Consider the following 16,487-nt stretch of genomic DNA (forward strand, 5'->3'; position numbering starts at 1 on the left):
CATCCAAAACGGTGACATCTGGAGAGAACATTTAGAAAGTTTGTACAAAGACATACCAATAAATCTAATGAATTCAGATCAATGTATTACAAAAGAGAAACTCCAAACATTAGAAGAAACTATTAAAGACCACCAGGACCCCCTTGATTTCCCAATGACTTGGGAAGAGTTGACCACACAGACACAATCTCTCCGGCCAAGGAAAGCTTGTGGCCCAGACAACATTAAAAACGAAATGCTCAGATGCAGCACCCCAGAGATGCAGGGTACAGTATTAAAGCTGTTCAATATCATATTGCAGTCAGGATGTTTTCCTGACATCTGGTGCAAAGGGCTCATTTCCCCCATTCATAAGAGTGGAGACAAATCAGACCCTAAGAACTACCGTGGCATCTGTGTCAGCAGCTGTCTGGAACATTATTCTGTAGTATTCTAAATAAAAGAATACAAGATTTCCTTAACCGACAATCCATCTTGAGTCAAAATCAAATTGGCTTCCTTCCAAAACACCGCACCACCGACCATGTATATACCCTTCACACTTTAGTTAACAAACATGTACACCAAACAAAACATGGTAAGATATTCACTTGTTTCATTGATTTCAAAAAAGCTTTGGACTCTATTTGGCACGAAGGGCTCTATTATAGACTTCTACATTGTGGTATAGGGGGCAAAATGTACGATCTGGTTAAATCAATGTATTTAGGGAATAAGTGTGCTGTTCAAACTGGAGACAAACAAAGTGAATTCTTCACCCAGAGAAGAGGTGTTCGTCAGGGTTGCAATTTAAGTCTCACTTTATTTAATATATATATAAATGAACTTGCTGTTCAGTTGGATCACTGTGCTGCTCCTGGCCTCTCCCTCCTAGAGAGAGAGGTGAAGTGTCTGCTTTATGCTGATGACCTTGTTCTGCTGTCTCCTACTGAACAAGGACTCCAACAACAGCTGGACATAGTAGACCAGTACTGTAAGAACTGGGCCCTGGCAGTCAATATGAAGAAAACTAATGTCATGGTTTTCCAAAAACGCCCAGATGTCAGGAGAACAAATACCAGTTTACCATAAATAATCATATCATGGAACATAGTATGAGTTACACCTACCTCGGTTTAACCATAACAGCATCAGGAAGTTTCAACATGGCAGTGAATGCACTCAAAGAAAAAGCCAGAAGAGCTCTAAATGCAATTAAGAGAACATTTTATAATGTCCAAATTCCAATTAAAATCTGGCTCAAAATCTTTGATAGTGTGATCCAGCCCATTGCGCTGTACGGTAGTGAAGTATGGGGTCCACTCAGTCACCAGAGCTATACCCGCTGGGACAAACATCCAACAGAGTCTTTCCATGCAGAATTCTGCAGATACATTTTACGTGTTCAGAGAAAAACACCAACAAATGCATGTAGAGCAGAATTAGGCAGATACCCACTGATCATTAACACTCAAAAGAGAGCACTGACATTCTTTAAGCACCTTAGGTCCAGCCCCCGAGACCCCCTCCACTCCAAAGCCCTCCAAAGCCAAGAGCTAACCCCAGAGAAGAGTCCCCTATGTCAGCTGGTGCTGATGCTAGCTGCCCCCTCTCAGAGCCACTCTGACCAGTCTCTCAACAACACTGCTCTCCAAACACCAATCACAGTCAAACGCATTATAACACAATGTAAAGACAACTATTTACAACATTGGGAAGAAGAAACTAAAAGCCAAAGTAGATTAGAATGTTACCTGGCTCTAAACAGAGAGTATGAGCTGGCAGAGTATCTCTCTACTGTCAGAGATAGAAAGCAGAGACAGATCCTAACCAAGTACAGTACATTTGAAATGTATGTTAATGTTGTTAATTATTTTGTATTGTAATGCTTTGCAACATTGTTTAATTTAACTTTCATGCCAATAAAGCCCCTTTGAATTGCATTGAATTGAGAGAGCTACTCTACTGGCTTATAGATAAGCCAGTAGTTTATTAGTATATAAGTGCTCTGTTCATAAAGTCAAGTAGCCCTCAAAAGGTCCGGTTTATTTCATTTTAAGGATGCGCACCAAGCAACATCTCCAGGTGCTCCTTTGAAAACCAGGGCAAAAGAGTTATGTGCACCCCTGTTTATAATTGTGTTTATAACGCTATAGTGCTCCAGGTTAATACAGCTGTGTGTGTCTTAGTAGAGACGGTGACCATGTGCTCCTCGGTGATGAATCCAGACAGGATGCTTTTATAATAATGTGAAGCTTAAACTATCTACCTGATCGCGAAGATATATTATACACTAGGGGTTTCACCAACTAGTCGACTAGTCGACTACCTTTACCACTAGTCGGCGCTGTAGTTCCCTAGTCAACTAGTCGTGAAAAAAATGGAGGCAAACGAGGTGCTGCAAAATGCTCCAAAACACGTCCGACATTCTTATGTATGGCAGAACTTTAACGAAGATGTAACCAACTCCACAGTGAAGTGTCAGTTGTGTACAGCTGTACTGAAGTACAATACAAATGCATCTGCTATGCGCAACCATCTGAAGGTGAAACACCCGCTGCCGACAGCTAGCACTAGCAGTAATGCTAGCACCAGTGAGCAACGGACCGGCGTCAGCACTGAACAGAGGCAAACGAGCAGCAAGAAAACACGGGTCAACAGTGATGCGGATGATGAGCTACGGGATTACTGCCAGCGGACACCGCATATCCCCACAATGGATAATCCACTGGAGTGGTGGGCAGAAAACGTGCACCGCTTCCCCCGCTTTCGAGGAGCTACCTGGCTATTCCAGCCACAAGCACCCCGAGTGAGAGGGGTTTTTCCCTGGCAGGCAACACTGTCACCCGAAAGCGGTCAAGCCTCCTTCCCTCACATGTCGATGCGTTGGTGTTCAAACCAAAAATATGGAAAGGTGGACGTTATCGTGGAGGACAGCGAAGTGTTGCGCACTGGATTTACGTGGCATTTATGTAAACAAGAGTTTTTTGCTGTCGATTTTGGTGAGTCCAGTGTTTGTTATTTACTCAGCCATGTAACACACATTAAAATGCAGTGTTTAATGTTACTGTATGAGTTCCAATAGAAAATACAGTTGTACACCTCTCTTTGTGTGTCTTTATTATGACGTGTCGACTAGTAAATATTGGTAGTTGTGAAACCCCTATTATATACAGATATAGACCCTTTTGTATTTCAAACTAGAATTTGTTCCCCTTGTTGAACCTTTGTTGAGAATCAGCTCCTCTAAAGGATGTGTTCCTCTCCACAGAGGGAAGAGGAAGAGTGGTGTTCCTGTGGAGCAGCAGCTGTCCAGCTGTGCTCTGTGTCAGGACGTCCTGAAGGATCCAGTCTCTACCAGCTGTGGACACTGGTTCTGCAGACAGTGCATCACCTCATACTGGGAGCAGAGACTTCCATCAGGAGACCCTTCCTGTCCCCAGTGTGGAGAAAGATCCAGAACCAGAGCTGGCCTGCAGACAGCCAGTCAGAGCAGCTCTGTACGAGGTAAGAGGCCGAACACATGCAGCGTCTTTAGGCCGTCGGGGCGCTGGGTCTCTACTCTTGGATGAACTCTCATTGGCTCAGAGTCCTCTGATCTTCTTCCAGGCATTGTTTAAGTGTTTTGTAGAAACACTGGACAGATCTAAAGGAGAACGTTAGCCCTGCAAATACTTTTACAGAAGATAGTAAAGATATCTGGTGGCTAGGATCCTTCCTGGTTTATTTATTTTTGATCAGGTATACTGTTGTAGTGCATAGACAGTAAGCTGTTTTAACTTTTTAAACTGTCTCTTTTTTTTTTGTAATTAGATTCTCAAAAGCATTTCCTGATTCTCTCCTGTTTCCTCTCTTCCAGCAGAACGTGGTCTGCAGGAGGTTCTAGATGAACACAGGCTCAGTCTGAGGAGGAGATGTGAACGTGTGACTGAAGGAACTGATCAAAGTGAAACCCTCCTCAACAGCATCTTCACTGAGCTCTACATCACACAAGGCCAGAGTGAAGAGGTTAATACCCAACATGAGGTGAGGCAGCTGGAGACAGCTTCCAAGAAGGAGACCCTCCATGACACTCCAATCAAGTGCCAGGACATCTTTAAAGCCTCACCTGACCAACAGACTCTCATCAGAGCGGTCCTGACCAACGGAGTCGCTGGAGTTGGAAAAAGCTTCTCAGTGCAGAAGTTCACTCTGGACTGGGCCGAGGGTTTGGGAAACCAAGATGTCAGTCTGGTGATCCCGCTCTCCTTCAGGGAGCTGAACCTGATCAAAGGTGAGCAGTACAGTCTTCTCAGGCTGCTCCATGTTTTCCATCCAACCTTACAGAAGCTCACAGCAGAGCAGCTGGCTGTCTGCAAAGTGCTGCTCATCTTTGACGGCCTGGATGAAAGCAGACTTTCTCTGGACTTCAGAAACAATGAGGTTGTGTCTGATGTCTCTCAGCAGTCCTCAGTCAACGTGCTGCTGACAAACCTCATCAGGGGGAAGCTGCTTCCCTCGGCTCTCGTCTGGATAACTTCCAGACCTGCAGCGGCCAATCAGATCCCTCCTGAGTGTGTGGACAGGGTGACAGAAGTACGAGGCTTCACTGACGCCCAGAAGGAGGAGTACTTCAGGAGGAGATGGAGTGATGAAGACCTGTCCAGCAGAATCATCTCTCACATCAAGAGCTCCAGGAGCCTCCACATCATGTGTCTGATCCCAGTCTTCTGCTGGATCACTGCTGCAGTTCTGGACCACATGTTGACTACAGACCAGAGAGGAGAGCTGCCCCAGACCCTCACTGACATGTACTCACACTTCCTGCTGGTCCAGACCAAGAGGAAGAAGCAGAAGTATGAAGAGGGACATGAGACGAGTCCACAGCAGCTGACGGAGGCTGACAGGGAGCTTCTCCTGAAGCTGGGGAGGCTGGCGTTTGAACATCTGGAGAAAGGAGACATCATGTTCTACCAAGAAGACCTGGAGCGCTGTGGTCTTGGTCTCACCGAGGCCTTGGTGCACTCAGGAGTTTGTACACAGATCTTCAGAAGAGAGAGTGTGATCTTCCAGAAAACAGTCTACTGCTTTGTTCATCTGAGCGTTCAGGAGTTCCTGGCTGCAGTCTACATGCTGCACTGTTACACCAACAGAGACACAGAGGTGCTGAAGGGCTTCCTGAAGATAGGCTGGAATTACCCATCCCTGGATGTCTTCCTGAAGGGAGCCATGGAGAAATCCCTCAGTAGTAGAAATGGCCACCTGGACCTGTTTGTCCGCTTTCTCCACGGCCTCTCTCTGGAGTCCAACCAGAGACTGTTAGGAGGCCTGCTGGGTCGCACAGACAACAGACCAGAAACCATCCAGAGAGCAATCAGCAACCTGAAGAAGTTGAGAAGTGATAAAAGCTCTCCTGACAGGAGCATCAACATCTTCCACTGTCTGACAGAGATGAAGGACCTCTCAGTACATCAGGAGATCACAGAGTTCCTGAAGTCAAAGAAAAGATCAAAGAAACTCTCTGTGATCCACTGCTCTGCTCTGGCAGACATGCTGCAGATGTCAGAGGAGGTTCTGGATGAGTTTGACCTGAAGAAGTACAAAACATCAGCGGAGGGGAAACGGAGACTCATTCCAGCTGTGAGGAACTGCAGGAAGGCCAAGTGAGTCCAGATGTGATTAACTTTATAAACTGAAGTGGATCAGAAGTTTAATTATTCAAATAAACACTATCACATTTCTGCTGTTTAAAAACTGAGAGCAAATTAAAACTGTTCTTCTATTTATTTATAATAACTGTTAGATTGAACAGTTTCTCTCTTCATACTCCTTTGAGGGAGGGAGGCGTCATGTCAAACACATGAAGGACTCTAGAGGTTTCTCAGCATGTGATCTCACCACACAGCAGGACTTACAGTTATCAGTTATTATTACTTTCTGTTAGTTTCTTTATCTTTAAACACAGAGGTTTTTATTACCATGTATTAGAGTTTAAATTAGGATCTATATAATTCCCCACCAATACCAGAGATATGTCTTAATGCTGATATACGGAGAACATCTTGCTGATGGTATTTAGTTTAAAAGATTGAAACCTTATTGGTTTGTTATTTGTGATTGTGTTCAAAATAAATGTTCAGATGTTCAGAGAAGCAATCTAGCAACAGCCTCTGACAGCAGAAGGTAGCCAACACAGACATGTGATCACACATTAATGCACACATTAAACTCAGTTATAATAATCATTTCATATTATTACACATAATATAAAATGGCGTCAGCAAATGTCATTCAGAACATACTGTATGTCAAATCTTTACTCATGAAGTCTTTGAGGTTAATATAATGTTCCCTCTTTTAAACACATGTTGTAATATATGTGTTGTTATAGACTTACTGGCTGTAAACTCTCAGAGGCTGAATGTGAAGTCGTGGCCTCAGCTCTGAAGTCTGACCCCTCCCATCTGAGAGATCTGGACCTGAGTGAGAACGCTCTGGAGGATTCAGGAGTGGAGCGTCTGAGTTCTGGACTAAAGAGTCCAAACTGCAGACTGGAGGCTCTCAGGTCAGTTCACTGACTCTCTGTTACTGCTGGAGATCTCATGTGTTCAGTTTGTAATTAAACCTAATTATGTTCATTAATATATTACATCCATACTTTTGTAAATATTTTATTCATATTTCCCTAAATGTAGTCTGCAGTCAGGACAGCTGATTGTTTCCTAAAGTAACTATTATTCTTCCTCTGTTAGTTGTTAAAGTAAATGTATGTTTTCAATCTTTAGTAAATGGTCTGAATAAAGAAGCTCCTCTGAACTAATATTAGTTCCTTTTTTTGACACTTAGTTTTCATTTATGACTTTTTTCATTCCAAAACCAACAAGTGCTCCAACTCATTCGACCAAATATGTCGTTTGTTAAAGCGCTTAATACGACCTATAATTACGTTTTAAAGTGTCCGCCCTCTAATAATAATAATAATAATAATGCATTTATTTTATAAGGCGCCTTTCAAGGCACTCAAGGTCGCCGTACAACAAGGTTAAAAACAATTTTTACAAACCTAGTTAAAAGCAAAACACAGTTTAAAAACATAACTACTAAAAACATACAGCTTGCAGCACAGGTCAGCCATACGCTTGCCTGAACAGGTGGGTTTTGAGGTGAGTTTGGAAAGTGGTGATAGTGTCCATGTTTCTAATATCAGGGGGGAGGGAGTTCCAGAGGTGAGGGGCAGAGCGGCTGAAGGCTCTTGACCCCATGGTGGAGAGACGGGCTGGGAAAACTTTGAGAGTGATGGAGGAGGCAGACCTAAGAGACCGGGTGGGAATGTTGACATGGACAAGGTCAGACAGGTATGGGGGGGCGAGGTTATGAATGGCTTTGAAAGTATGAAAGAGGATCTTGTAGTCAATGCGGTGTTTAATGGGAAGCCAGTGGAGTTGGTGTAGTACAGGGGTGATGTGACTGATGACAGGGGTTCTGGTGATGATACGGGCAGCAGCGTTTTGGACCAGTTGGAGTTTGTGTAGGTGTTTGTGGTGCTCTTGTTGAATGCAAACGTTACAGATGGTCATTTATTCACAAACAACCCTCTCTGTAAAATCCTAAATTGTAGGATAGTTTGGCCATTATAACGCTTTTGATTAGATTTCTAGGTAGAAGTGTATATACTTTTAGAAGTAAAAATGGGGGGGCTGGAGCCGGGGGCTGGACCCGTCCAATTTTGTCCAGTTTTGGAAAGTCAGCCGTGGTTCCATTCCATTTCAAAGAGCTGTTGACGCTCAGCGTAACCTTGTCGCACTGCCACTCCAACATCCAATCACAGGGCTTGATGACTAATCACGGGGTTTGTAAAGCAAGGCGGATGTTGTAGTCCCAAACGGTAGCCGGGGATTCTGGGTAGTGTAGTGTCTTCGGAAACTGTAGTTTCTAAACTCCTAAAAAACTATTTGTTTCTCTGAATCGAAGGTTAAAAACACAAAAGCATTGTACACAATTTAAACCAATCAATATTGTGTAATTAACAAGGATAAACTAATGTTTTTTAGTGGATGAGTAATGCAGGCATCACTGTGTAATCATATATATATCTGGTTTTATTATGAAAACTTCGAGACCGGAAAACTGTTTTCACCCACACTAACTTTACATGGAAGCTGCATACACGTTATCCTGGCGAGACCTCAAATCATCTTCGTAATATCTATCAAACTATAGATCCTACACATCGACTCGACGTGGATTCTAAGAGTGCAATATACACTTCTCGCCAGAAATCTAATCAAAAAGCATTTTAATGTCTAAACTATTCCACAATATAGGATTTTCCAGAGAGGGTTATTTGTGAATAAACGTCCCTCCAGAGCGTTTGCAATGTACGGGCCGGGAGCATGTTGTTTCTTTCACGACCACTAGAGCACCTCTAGTGGTCGTGTAAGAAACAACATGCACTTTAAAACATGTCTCTGGGTCGTAAGAAGGGCATGAACAATCGGCCTATATGGTCGTTTTTTGTAGGAGGACAGGCTGTACAAAATATACAAAACAAAGCCAGGCACTTACATCAGTTCGACAAAACATACAATGCATTCAGGGATACAGAGATAATACAATTAAATAAGAGCACAAACATTTGAATGTATGTCGTCAGAGTAAACAGCTCCTCGTATGGAGGTCAAATTATGAGAGGATGGGAGGTCACATCAACGACCTCCGGTCCTATTCCAGCAGATACACCAACCCTTTTTTCCATCTGGCTAAGTACAAATCTTTTTCCAGTCTTAGCAGGAAGGTCAATCTTTCCATCTCTTGAATTTCCTTAATCATTTCAAGCCAATTATCTATAGTAGGTATATCTATCTGGAACCATTTACGTGTAATGGCTGTTTTTGCTCCCACAGTGAGGATTTTTAAGAGATATTTTTGCTTCTTGTAATTCCTTCCGGTGGATCACCCAAATAAAGGGACATACATGTCACTGGTATTTGCAGCCCAAGGATTTGCTGCACATATCTCCAGACATTTTCCCAAAGTGGTTTTATCTTTGGGCAGGACCAAACTATTTGGTGGTGATCCGCTCCACTACCTCCACAATCTCTCCAACACGAAGAATCGTTTCGGTGTAAAATATCTTTTCAGCTTTGGAGTAATAAAAAACGCACCAGATTTCTCCAACTGAATTCTCGCCATTGAGTAGAGCAGGTAGTAGAGAAGATCATTTCACACGTTTTCCCATTGTTGAGTGGTTATTCTCACATTCAATTATTTTCCCATCTCTCCGTGATATACCTTGTAGTGTTTCCTCGGCCCATAGCAAGTCCCTGATAAAGTTTTGAAATTACTGATTTCGAATCACCTGTGTATGCCTTTACTGTACATTTTATTATTTCATTATGTTGTTTGGTTCAGGATTGGCAATTTCTTTAAAAAATGATTGTCGAAGTTGTAAATAACAGAAAGAATCATTCACTTATATTTGTCTTCAAGCTTCTGGAAGCGCTGTAATGATGTATTTCCCATTAGTCTGCCGTAAGCAGTGATACCAATATTCCTCCAATATTTGAATCCAGAATCCAAACGATTCAGTCTAAAATCTGTACCGTATGCTTCCCATCTTAGCTTTCTTGTCTGGCTCCACAGGTTTAATTGTTTTACAACTTCAAACCATATTTGAAGGGAAAACAAAATGAAAGGATTTACGTGATCTTGATATGTTTTTAATAGTTTGAGATCTCCCACAAAGGCTTGCATTGGGATATCTTTGTCACACCACAGAACAAGAGGTTTGAGTTGGGAACAGTAATAATAATCCTTCAGGTTATGGAGAGACATACCACCTCTCTGCTTATTAATCAGTAATGTTCTTAATCCTTGGTTTTTTTCCGTTCCAAATAAATGGTGATATTTGTTTGTTCCATTCCTGAAATTGGTTGTTAGGGATTTTAATTGGTGATGACGTAAACAGGTATAACAATCTAGGTAACATTGACATTTGTATGATCTCTATTCTTGCACTAAAGCTCCTCCTCTTTAATTTTCTTATTTACAGCTTCATCATTAGTTTTATATAAGTCACTCGGGTTACGTGTTAACCAAACACCCAGGTATTTTATTCCTTTTTGAGTCAACGGGAAGTCTTTGTTTGAGTTCAGAGGAGGGATGTCAGTTAAACGCTAATATTTGACTTGTTATATTTAGCTTATAGCCTGAACATGTAGCAAACAGTTCAAGGAGATCAGGAAGGGCAGTAAGGCAGACGTCAGGGTTACGAACATATAGCAATACGTCATCCGCATACAATGCTGTTTTGTGTTCTGTGTCTTTAATAGTAGTTCCCTGTATGCTACAGTCCTCTCTTATTGCCTGTGCCAGAGGTTCTATGTAGATTGCAAAGAGTGTTGGTGAAAGGGGGCATCCCTGACCAGTAGACCTTTCCAATTGAATACGGTCAGTGAGACGTTTATTCTGGTTCTCGCTGTGGGGGCCGAGTACAAGGCTTTGATGCTATTAACACATTTTTCAGTAAAACCAAAGCACTTCAGAACCAGAGACAAATATTCCCAACTGACTCGATCAAAAGCTTTCTCTGCATCCAGACTTATCATATCGAGTTTGAATTAGTTTTCCTCATCAGAATACCTTTATTCGTCCCACAGAGGGGACATTTACATTGTTCCAGCAGAAAAAGAGCTGAAGACAGCTTGATGTTTAACAAGAAGTATGCAGAAAAAACAGAACAATATATTGAAGATTATAAAAAAAAGAATTACACAATTTACAAAATACAAAAATACACAGTTTGTAACGGACCTGAAGATGGAGCAGCCTTATTGCAGTTATTCACAGAATATATTTACAGTTTATAAAACGGACAAGTCAAATCAAGCAATCTGATTGGTTCTTAGCCGTGATATACTGAGCGTATACCACGGGTAGAATTGTAAGTTACTTTTCACAACAAGTCAGTATCCCTCCGCGTCTGAGAAAAACAGTATACCGTTGGGCTGAAAAGCAAACTCATACTGGAACAAGAAAGCAGCGGAGAAGTAACGGGGCAGAAGCCCTCCTTTTTGACGCAGCGGTCCAGACATAGACATCAAATGGCAAAACATATTCAGTGTGCAGTTCCTTTGGCATTAGGGCAGGGATATCTAGATACTTTTGAAGGTTTAACATAATGAATTGTGCTCCTTTTAAAGCAAGCAACGATGTTTTCAAATCTGTAATCAAAGAGGTCCGCAAAAACGCTATCGACCAATCAGATTGCTTGATTTGACTTGTCAGTTTTATAAATATATTTACATTTCTTCCATTACGAAACAAACGTACAAAGCATAAGATGGAAACATTTAAGATTAACTTGGACCTCCGGGGGGGTCTCACTATACCAGTGGTAACCAACCTTTTCAAGCCCGAGATCACTTTTTATTCCAAAATTTCAACCGAGATCTACCAATCTGATATCTTCCAAAAACAACACTTGGGGGTAAGACTATTCATCGTCATATTTATTTTTGCAATCAATTTATGTTACAACAGGCTCAATGTACGTGTAAAGATGCACACAAAGAAAGACAGAGTTATGCACAGTTATCGGTGCAATGTACAATATTCATATTTACGGTAGGCATATCTGTTCAATACAAACTATTAATATTTACAGTATCTGTTGAATACACTATATTTCGTTTCTCAGTTCAATTAGTAATATTCACATGTACAGATATTAGCCTACAGTTCAATGTAATCCATATTAAGTTTCTCTGTTCAATGCACAATATATTTTTAATGCTCAAGTTGCTTTATCAGCCTGCCTTTAATGAGACTGCTGTGACTGCACATTATCTGTAAGCCTTTTGAAATCTGGCTGATAGTTATTGATTGCCAGCCGGAGGCAGTCAGTAAGATGTGCGTCAGTCATACAAGTTCTATACTTGGATTTAATTATTTTCATTTGTGAAAAGGCCGTTTCACATAAGTATGTGGAGCCAAAGTAGGCCTTCAGTTTAAGCGCACATGACACAATCAGTGGATACCTCTCTCTACTCACGAGTGACCAAAAGTCCTGATCTCTTGCTCTTGCCTTCAATTCAATGTTGCTTTGCATTCCAATGATCTCCATGTCAACACCCATAGGTAATGTAAACACCTCCTGCATTTTAGCTGACAGTTGTTCAATGTCAACGCTGAGGAAAGGGTTTGATACAAAACCAACTACTTGCCCCATGTCTTGTAGCTCAACAAATCGAGCACCAAATTCTGATGTCAGTTTGTTCAAATGGGCGCAGAATTGTTCAGGATGGAAAGCCATTTTGTCTGTGAGGTTTTGTGACACCTTTTCAAGATTTGGGAAGTGTGTCAGCCTCGTATGTCTTAACTGAGTGGTCCACAAACTGAGCTTCACTTTGAATGCCTCCACTGCGCTAATCATGTGACCAAGCTCTCGGTCTTTCCCTTGCAATTCTCGGTTAAGGTCATTGAGTTTCGCAGTCAGATCGGTAAGGAACCCCAAGTCCAATAACCAAGTATCATCGGACAGCTGCTCATACTCCTCGTCCCTCGACTTCAGAAAACTGATGATCTTTGGCAGCAAATCCAGAAAACGCTGGAGGACCTTGCCCCGACTGAGCCACCTTACATCTGCGTGAAGGATCAAATCTCCATACACAGAGTCGAGCTCATCCAATAAAGACTTAAATAGCCGGTGCTGGAGTTCTTTTGCACGAATAGAGTTGACAATCTTAACAACAACATTCATTACATGTGACATGTCAATTGCTTTAGCTGCCAATGCCTGTTGATGTATCACACAGTGATAGTTTACAAATGGTGGAAAGTCTGGGTCTTTTCTGCACAGCGCAACAAATCCTGAACGAACACCGAGCATCGCTGGTGCTCGTCAAATTGAACTGAAAAGTATTCCGAGAGAGACAAGTCTTTTAATACTTGCTGGGATACATCTTCGGACAATGACTCGACTCTTCTGGCTACAGTAGGTGCACCAAGTGGTACGCTTTTTATCCTTTTTTTTATGTCCTCTTTGTTTTTGAAATCCGCAAATAAGACGTCAGCTGTGGCGCTCATTGCTTCTTTAATCATCTCACCATCCGTAAATGGTTTTTTGTGCTGAGCCAAAATATGGCTAATCCGGAAGGACGTTTCTGTAGCTGCATTGCTCTTTGCTGTAGGCGCGATGAAAAGTGACTGCTGTGCTTTTAGTCCTCTTTTCAGTTCATCAATTCTTTTGGTTCTTAATGCGCTGTTGAGTGGATATGAGTCTTTGAATTTACCATGGGTGCTCGCATGATGGCGCTCCAGGTTGCCCCGTTTCGCCAAGGCTACCGCCTGTTGGCATATGAGGCATATAGTCTTCTCTTTCGCTGATGTGAAAAGAAATTCATGCTCCCATTCCGGGTGAAAATAATACGTTTTTGATTTCTTTTTCGCCGGACCCTCAGCCATATCGATGTTGGTTAAATATTAGCAGAACTTGGTACAGTTTAAGTTACTCCTCAAGATGACCGTTAAGATACGATTGTTAACCCCGCCCACAATTGCATGCAGCAATTCATAGACGTCAACATATCTAATAACCAATTGGAGTTTGTAAAATGACCTGTGCGTGATTCAAATCAACAAACCAGAGCATGGTCTAAAAAGATTGTTTAAACAACCAACCAACCAGAGCATGAACATTTTCTTTTTTTTGTGGAAAATATATATATTTTTTTAAATGCTAGGGATCGACAGTGAAGGCTTTGAAGATCGACCAGTCGATCGCGATCGACCTGTTGGTTACCCCTGCACTATACTATGGAGGAGTGGATTGAGCAGTGCCTATCTCCAGAGAGCACCTAAACTACGACATGCAGAGCTACGTGAAGAGCAGGTAGACCAACTGGGAAAGTAGCACCATTCAAAAGCTTTCTGATGCGGGTCTTGAAACAAAGCAGAGAAATGATGACCGTTAGTGGCCACAGGTGCGAAAGCTCTCTCCAGAGCTACTGGAAGCCCAATCTCGGGGACCGGAGAAAGTGGAGCAATATTCTCTCCACGCCAAGCAACAGCCTAGAACAACCTCAACCTATACAAGTGACCACGTAAGCCATGCTACTGATGCTGGACAGGTTTTCAGTGGCTGCACAATAAACAGCAACATACACATGAATGTAAATAAACAGCCAAATAATGGATCAACGCTCTCTGTCTAATATGTTCGCCAGCTGTTAGTGTTACATATTGCACGTGGTTGGTGTTTAACAACAAGGGGTGTTGTAGTCTGTGTTGTTGTGTGTGTGTGTGGGGGGGGGGGGGGGGGGTCTATAGGGGCAGTGCTGGTTGTACAGTCTGACCGCTGCAGGAAGGAAGGACCTGCGGTATCTCTCCGTGAGACAGGTGGGGTGCAGCAGCCTGTCGCTGAAGGAGCTGCACAGTGAGGAGGGGGGGGGGACACAGTGTCCAGCAGGGAGGACAGCTTGGCCGCCATTTTCCTGTCTCCCACCTCCTCCACAGTGAGGACTCCTGTCTCCCACCCCCTCCACAGTGAGGACTCCTTTCTCCCACCTCCTCCACAGTGTCCAGAGGACTCCTGTCTCCCACCTCCTCCACAGTGTCCAGAGGACTCCTGTCTCCCACCCCCTCCACAGTGAGGACTCCTGTCTCCTACCCCCTCTACAGTGTCCAGAGGACTCCTGTCTCCCACCTCCTCCACAGTGTCCAGAGGACTCCTGTCTCCCACCCCCTCCACAGTGAGGACTCCTGTCTCCCACCCCCTCCACAGTGAGGACTCCTGTCTCCCACCTCCTCCACAGTGAGGACTCCTGTCTCCCACCTCCTCCGCAGTGTCCAGAGGACTCCTGTCTCCCACCTCCTCCACAGTGAGGACTCCTGTCTCCCACCACCTCCACAGTGAGGACTCCTGTCTCCCACCACCTCCACAGTGAGGACTCCTGTCTCCCACCTCCTCCACAGTGTCCAGAGGACTCCTGTCTCCCACCTCCTCCACAGTGAGGACTCCTGTCTCCCACCACCTCCACAGTGAGGACTCCTGTCTCCCACCACCTCCACAGTGAGGACTCCTGTCTCCCACCCCCTCCACAGGGTCCAGAGGACTCCTGTCTCCCACCCCCTCCACAGTGAGGACTCCTGTCTCCCACCTCCTCCACAGTGTCCAGAGGACTCCTGTCTCCCACCTCCTCCACAGTGAGGACTCCTGTCTCCCACCACCTCCACAGTGAGGACTCCTGTCTCCCACCACCTCCACAGTGAGGACTCCTGTCTCCCACCTCCTCCACAGTGTCCAGAGGACTCCTGTCTCCCACCTCCTCCTGAGTGAGGACTCCTGTCTCCCACCTCCTCCACAGTGAGGACTCCTGTCTCCCACCCCCTCCACAGTGTCCAGAGGACTCCTGTCTCCCACCCCCTCCACAGTGAGGACTCCTGTCTCCCACCTCCTCCAAAGTGAGGACTCCTGTCTCCCACCTCCTCCACAGTGTCCAGAGGACTCCTGTCTCCCACCTCCTCCACAGTGAGGACTCCTGTCTCCCACCATCTCCACAGTGAGGACTCCTGTCTCCCACCACCTCCACAGTGAGGACTCCTGTCTCCCACCATCTCCACAGTGAGGACTCCTGTCTCCCACCATCTCCACAGTGAGGACTCCTGTCTCCCACCACCTCCACAGTGTCCAGAGGACTCCTGTCTCCCACCCCCTCCACAGTGAGGACTCCTGTCTCCCACCATCTCCACAGTGAGGACTCCTGTCTCCCACCACCTCCACAGTGTCCAGAGGACTCCTGTCTCCCACCCCCTCCACAGTGTCCAGAGGACTCCTGTCTCCCACCCCCTCCACAGTGTCCAGAGGTCTCCTGTCTCCCCCCACAGTGAGGACTCCTGTCCCCCTCCACAGTGTCCAGAGGACTCCTGTCTCCCACCCCCTCCACAGTGTCCAGAGGTCTCCTGTCTCCCCCCACAGTGAGGACTCCTGTCCCCCTCCACAGTGAGGCGGGATCTTCCTTCTAGGTCCGTTACCTTTGCTTGAAGCAGCCTCTGTTGAGAAAAGAGCAGAGCGTCTCTCAGGTCCGTGGCCACGGTCTCCGTTCCCTCCACCCGTTGCTCTGCTTCAGTTAGCATCGTGCTAACTTTGCGGACATCACCAACGACGCTTTGTAATTTTGTATTCATCTCCGTCTTGAAAGAGTTGAACTCCTGTTCCATGGCTTGTCTGAAGTCGTTCTTAAAGTCCGTTAGTTCCTGTTTTAACGCAGTTTTTAAGTTTCTTATATCCCTGCCCAAGTTTTGCATAGCCTCAGCCGTGGAAATGTCTTCCTCCTCACTACCCGCATCCGTCTCTGGTTTTCTTGTCTTTTCCCTCGTTCTAGTTTTTTGTTTTCCCCAGTGGTTTCTTGCCTTTAACCCCACTCATCCTTTTGGTGTCTTGTATTCAAAGATATTGTGTTTCTAAGGGGTTTCAAACTCAAATTGACTGGGAGAGTTTTCTATCATCTTGAAAGGCTCACCGGAAGATG

The 16,487-nt window shown here is 44.3% G+C and overlaps 1 protein-coding gene across 1 annotated transcript in view; it reads left to right on the forward strand.

Moving 5' to 3' along the window:
- The window catches only part of LOC307020054 (NACHT, LRR and PYD domains-containing protein 12-like), a gene marked incomplete at its 5' end in the record, with an annotated part of 50,085 nt that overhangs the window by 3,758 nt on the left and 29,840 nt on the right, over window positions 1-16,487 (forward strand). The window contains 3 exons of the mRNA XM_079651151.1: window positions 3,184-3,486; window positions 3,839-5,621; window positions 6,350-6,523. Coding sequence (XP_079507277.1) covers window positions 3,184-3,486; window positions 3,839-5,621; window positions 6,350-6,523 — 2,260 coding nt within the window. The remainder of the gene's footprint in view (window positions 1-3,183; window positions 3,487-3,838; window positions 5,622-6,349; window positions 6,524-16,487) is intronic.

This window comes from Notothenia rossii (assembly GCF_949606895.1).
Source record: "Notothenia rossii genome assembly, chromosome: 1".
Classification (NCBI taxonomy): Eukaryota; Metazoa; Chordata; class Actinopteri; order Perciformes; family Nototheniidae; genus Notothenia; species Notothenia rossii.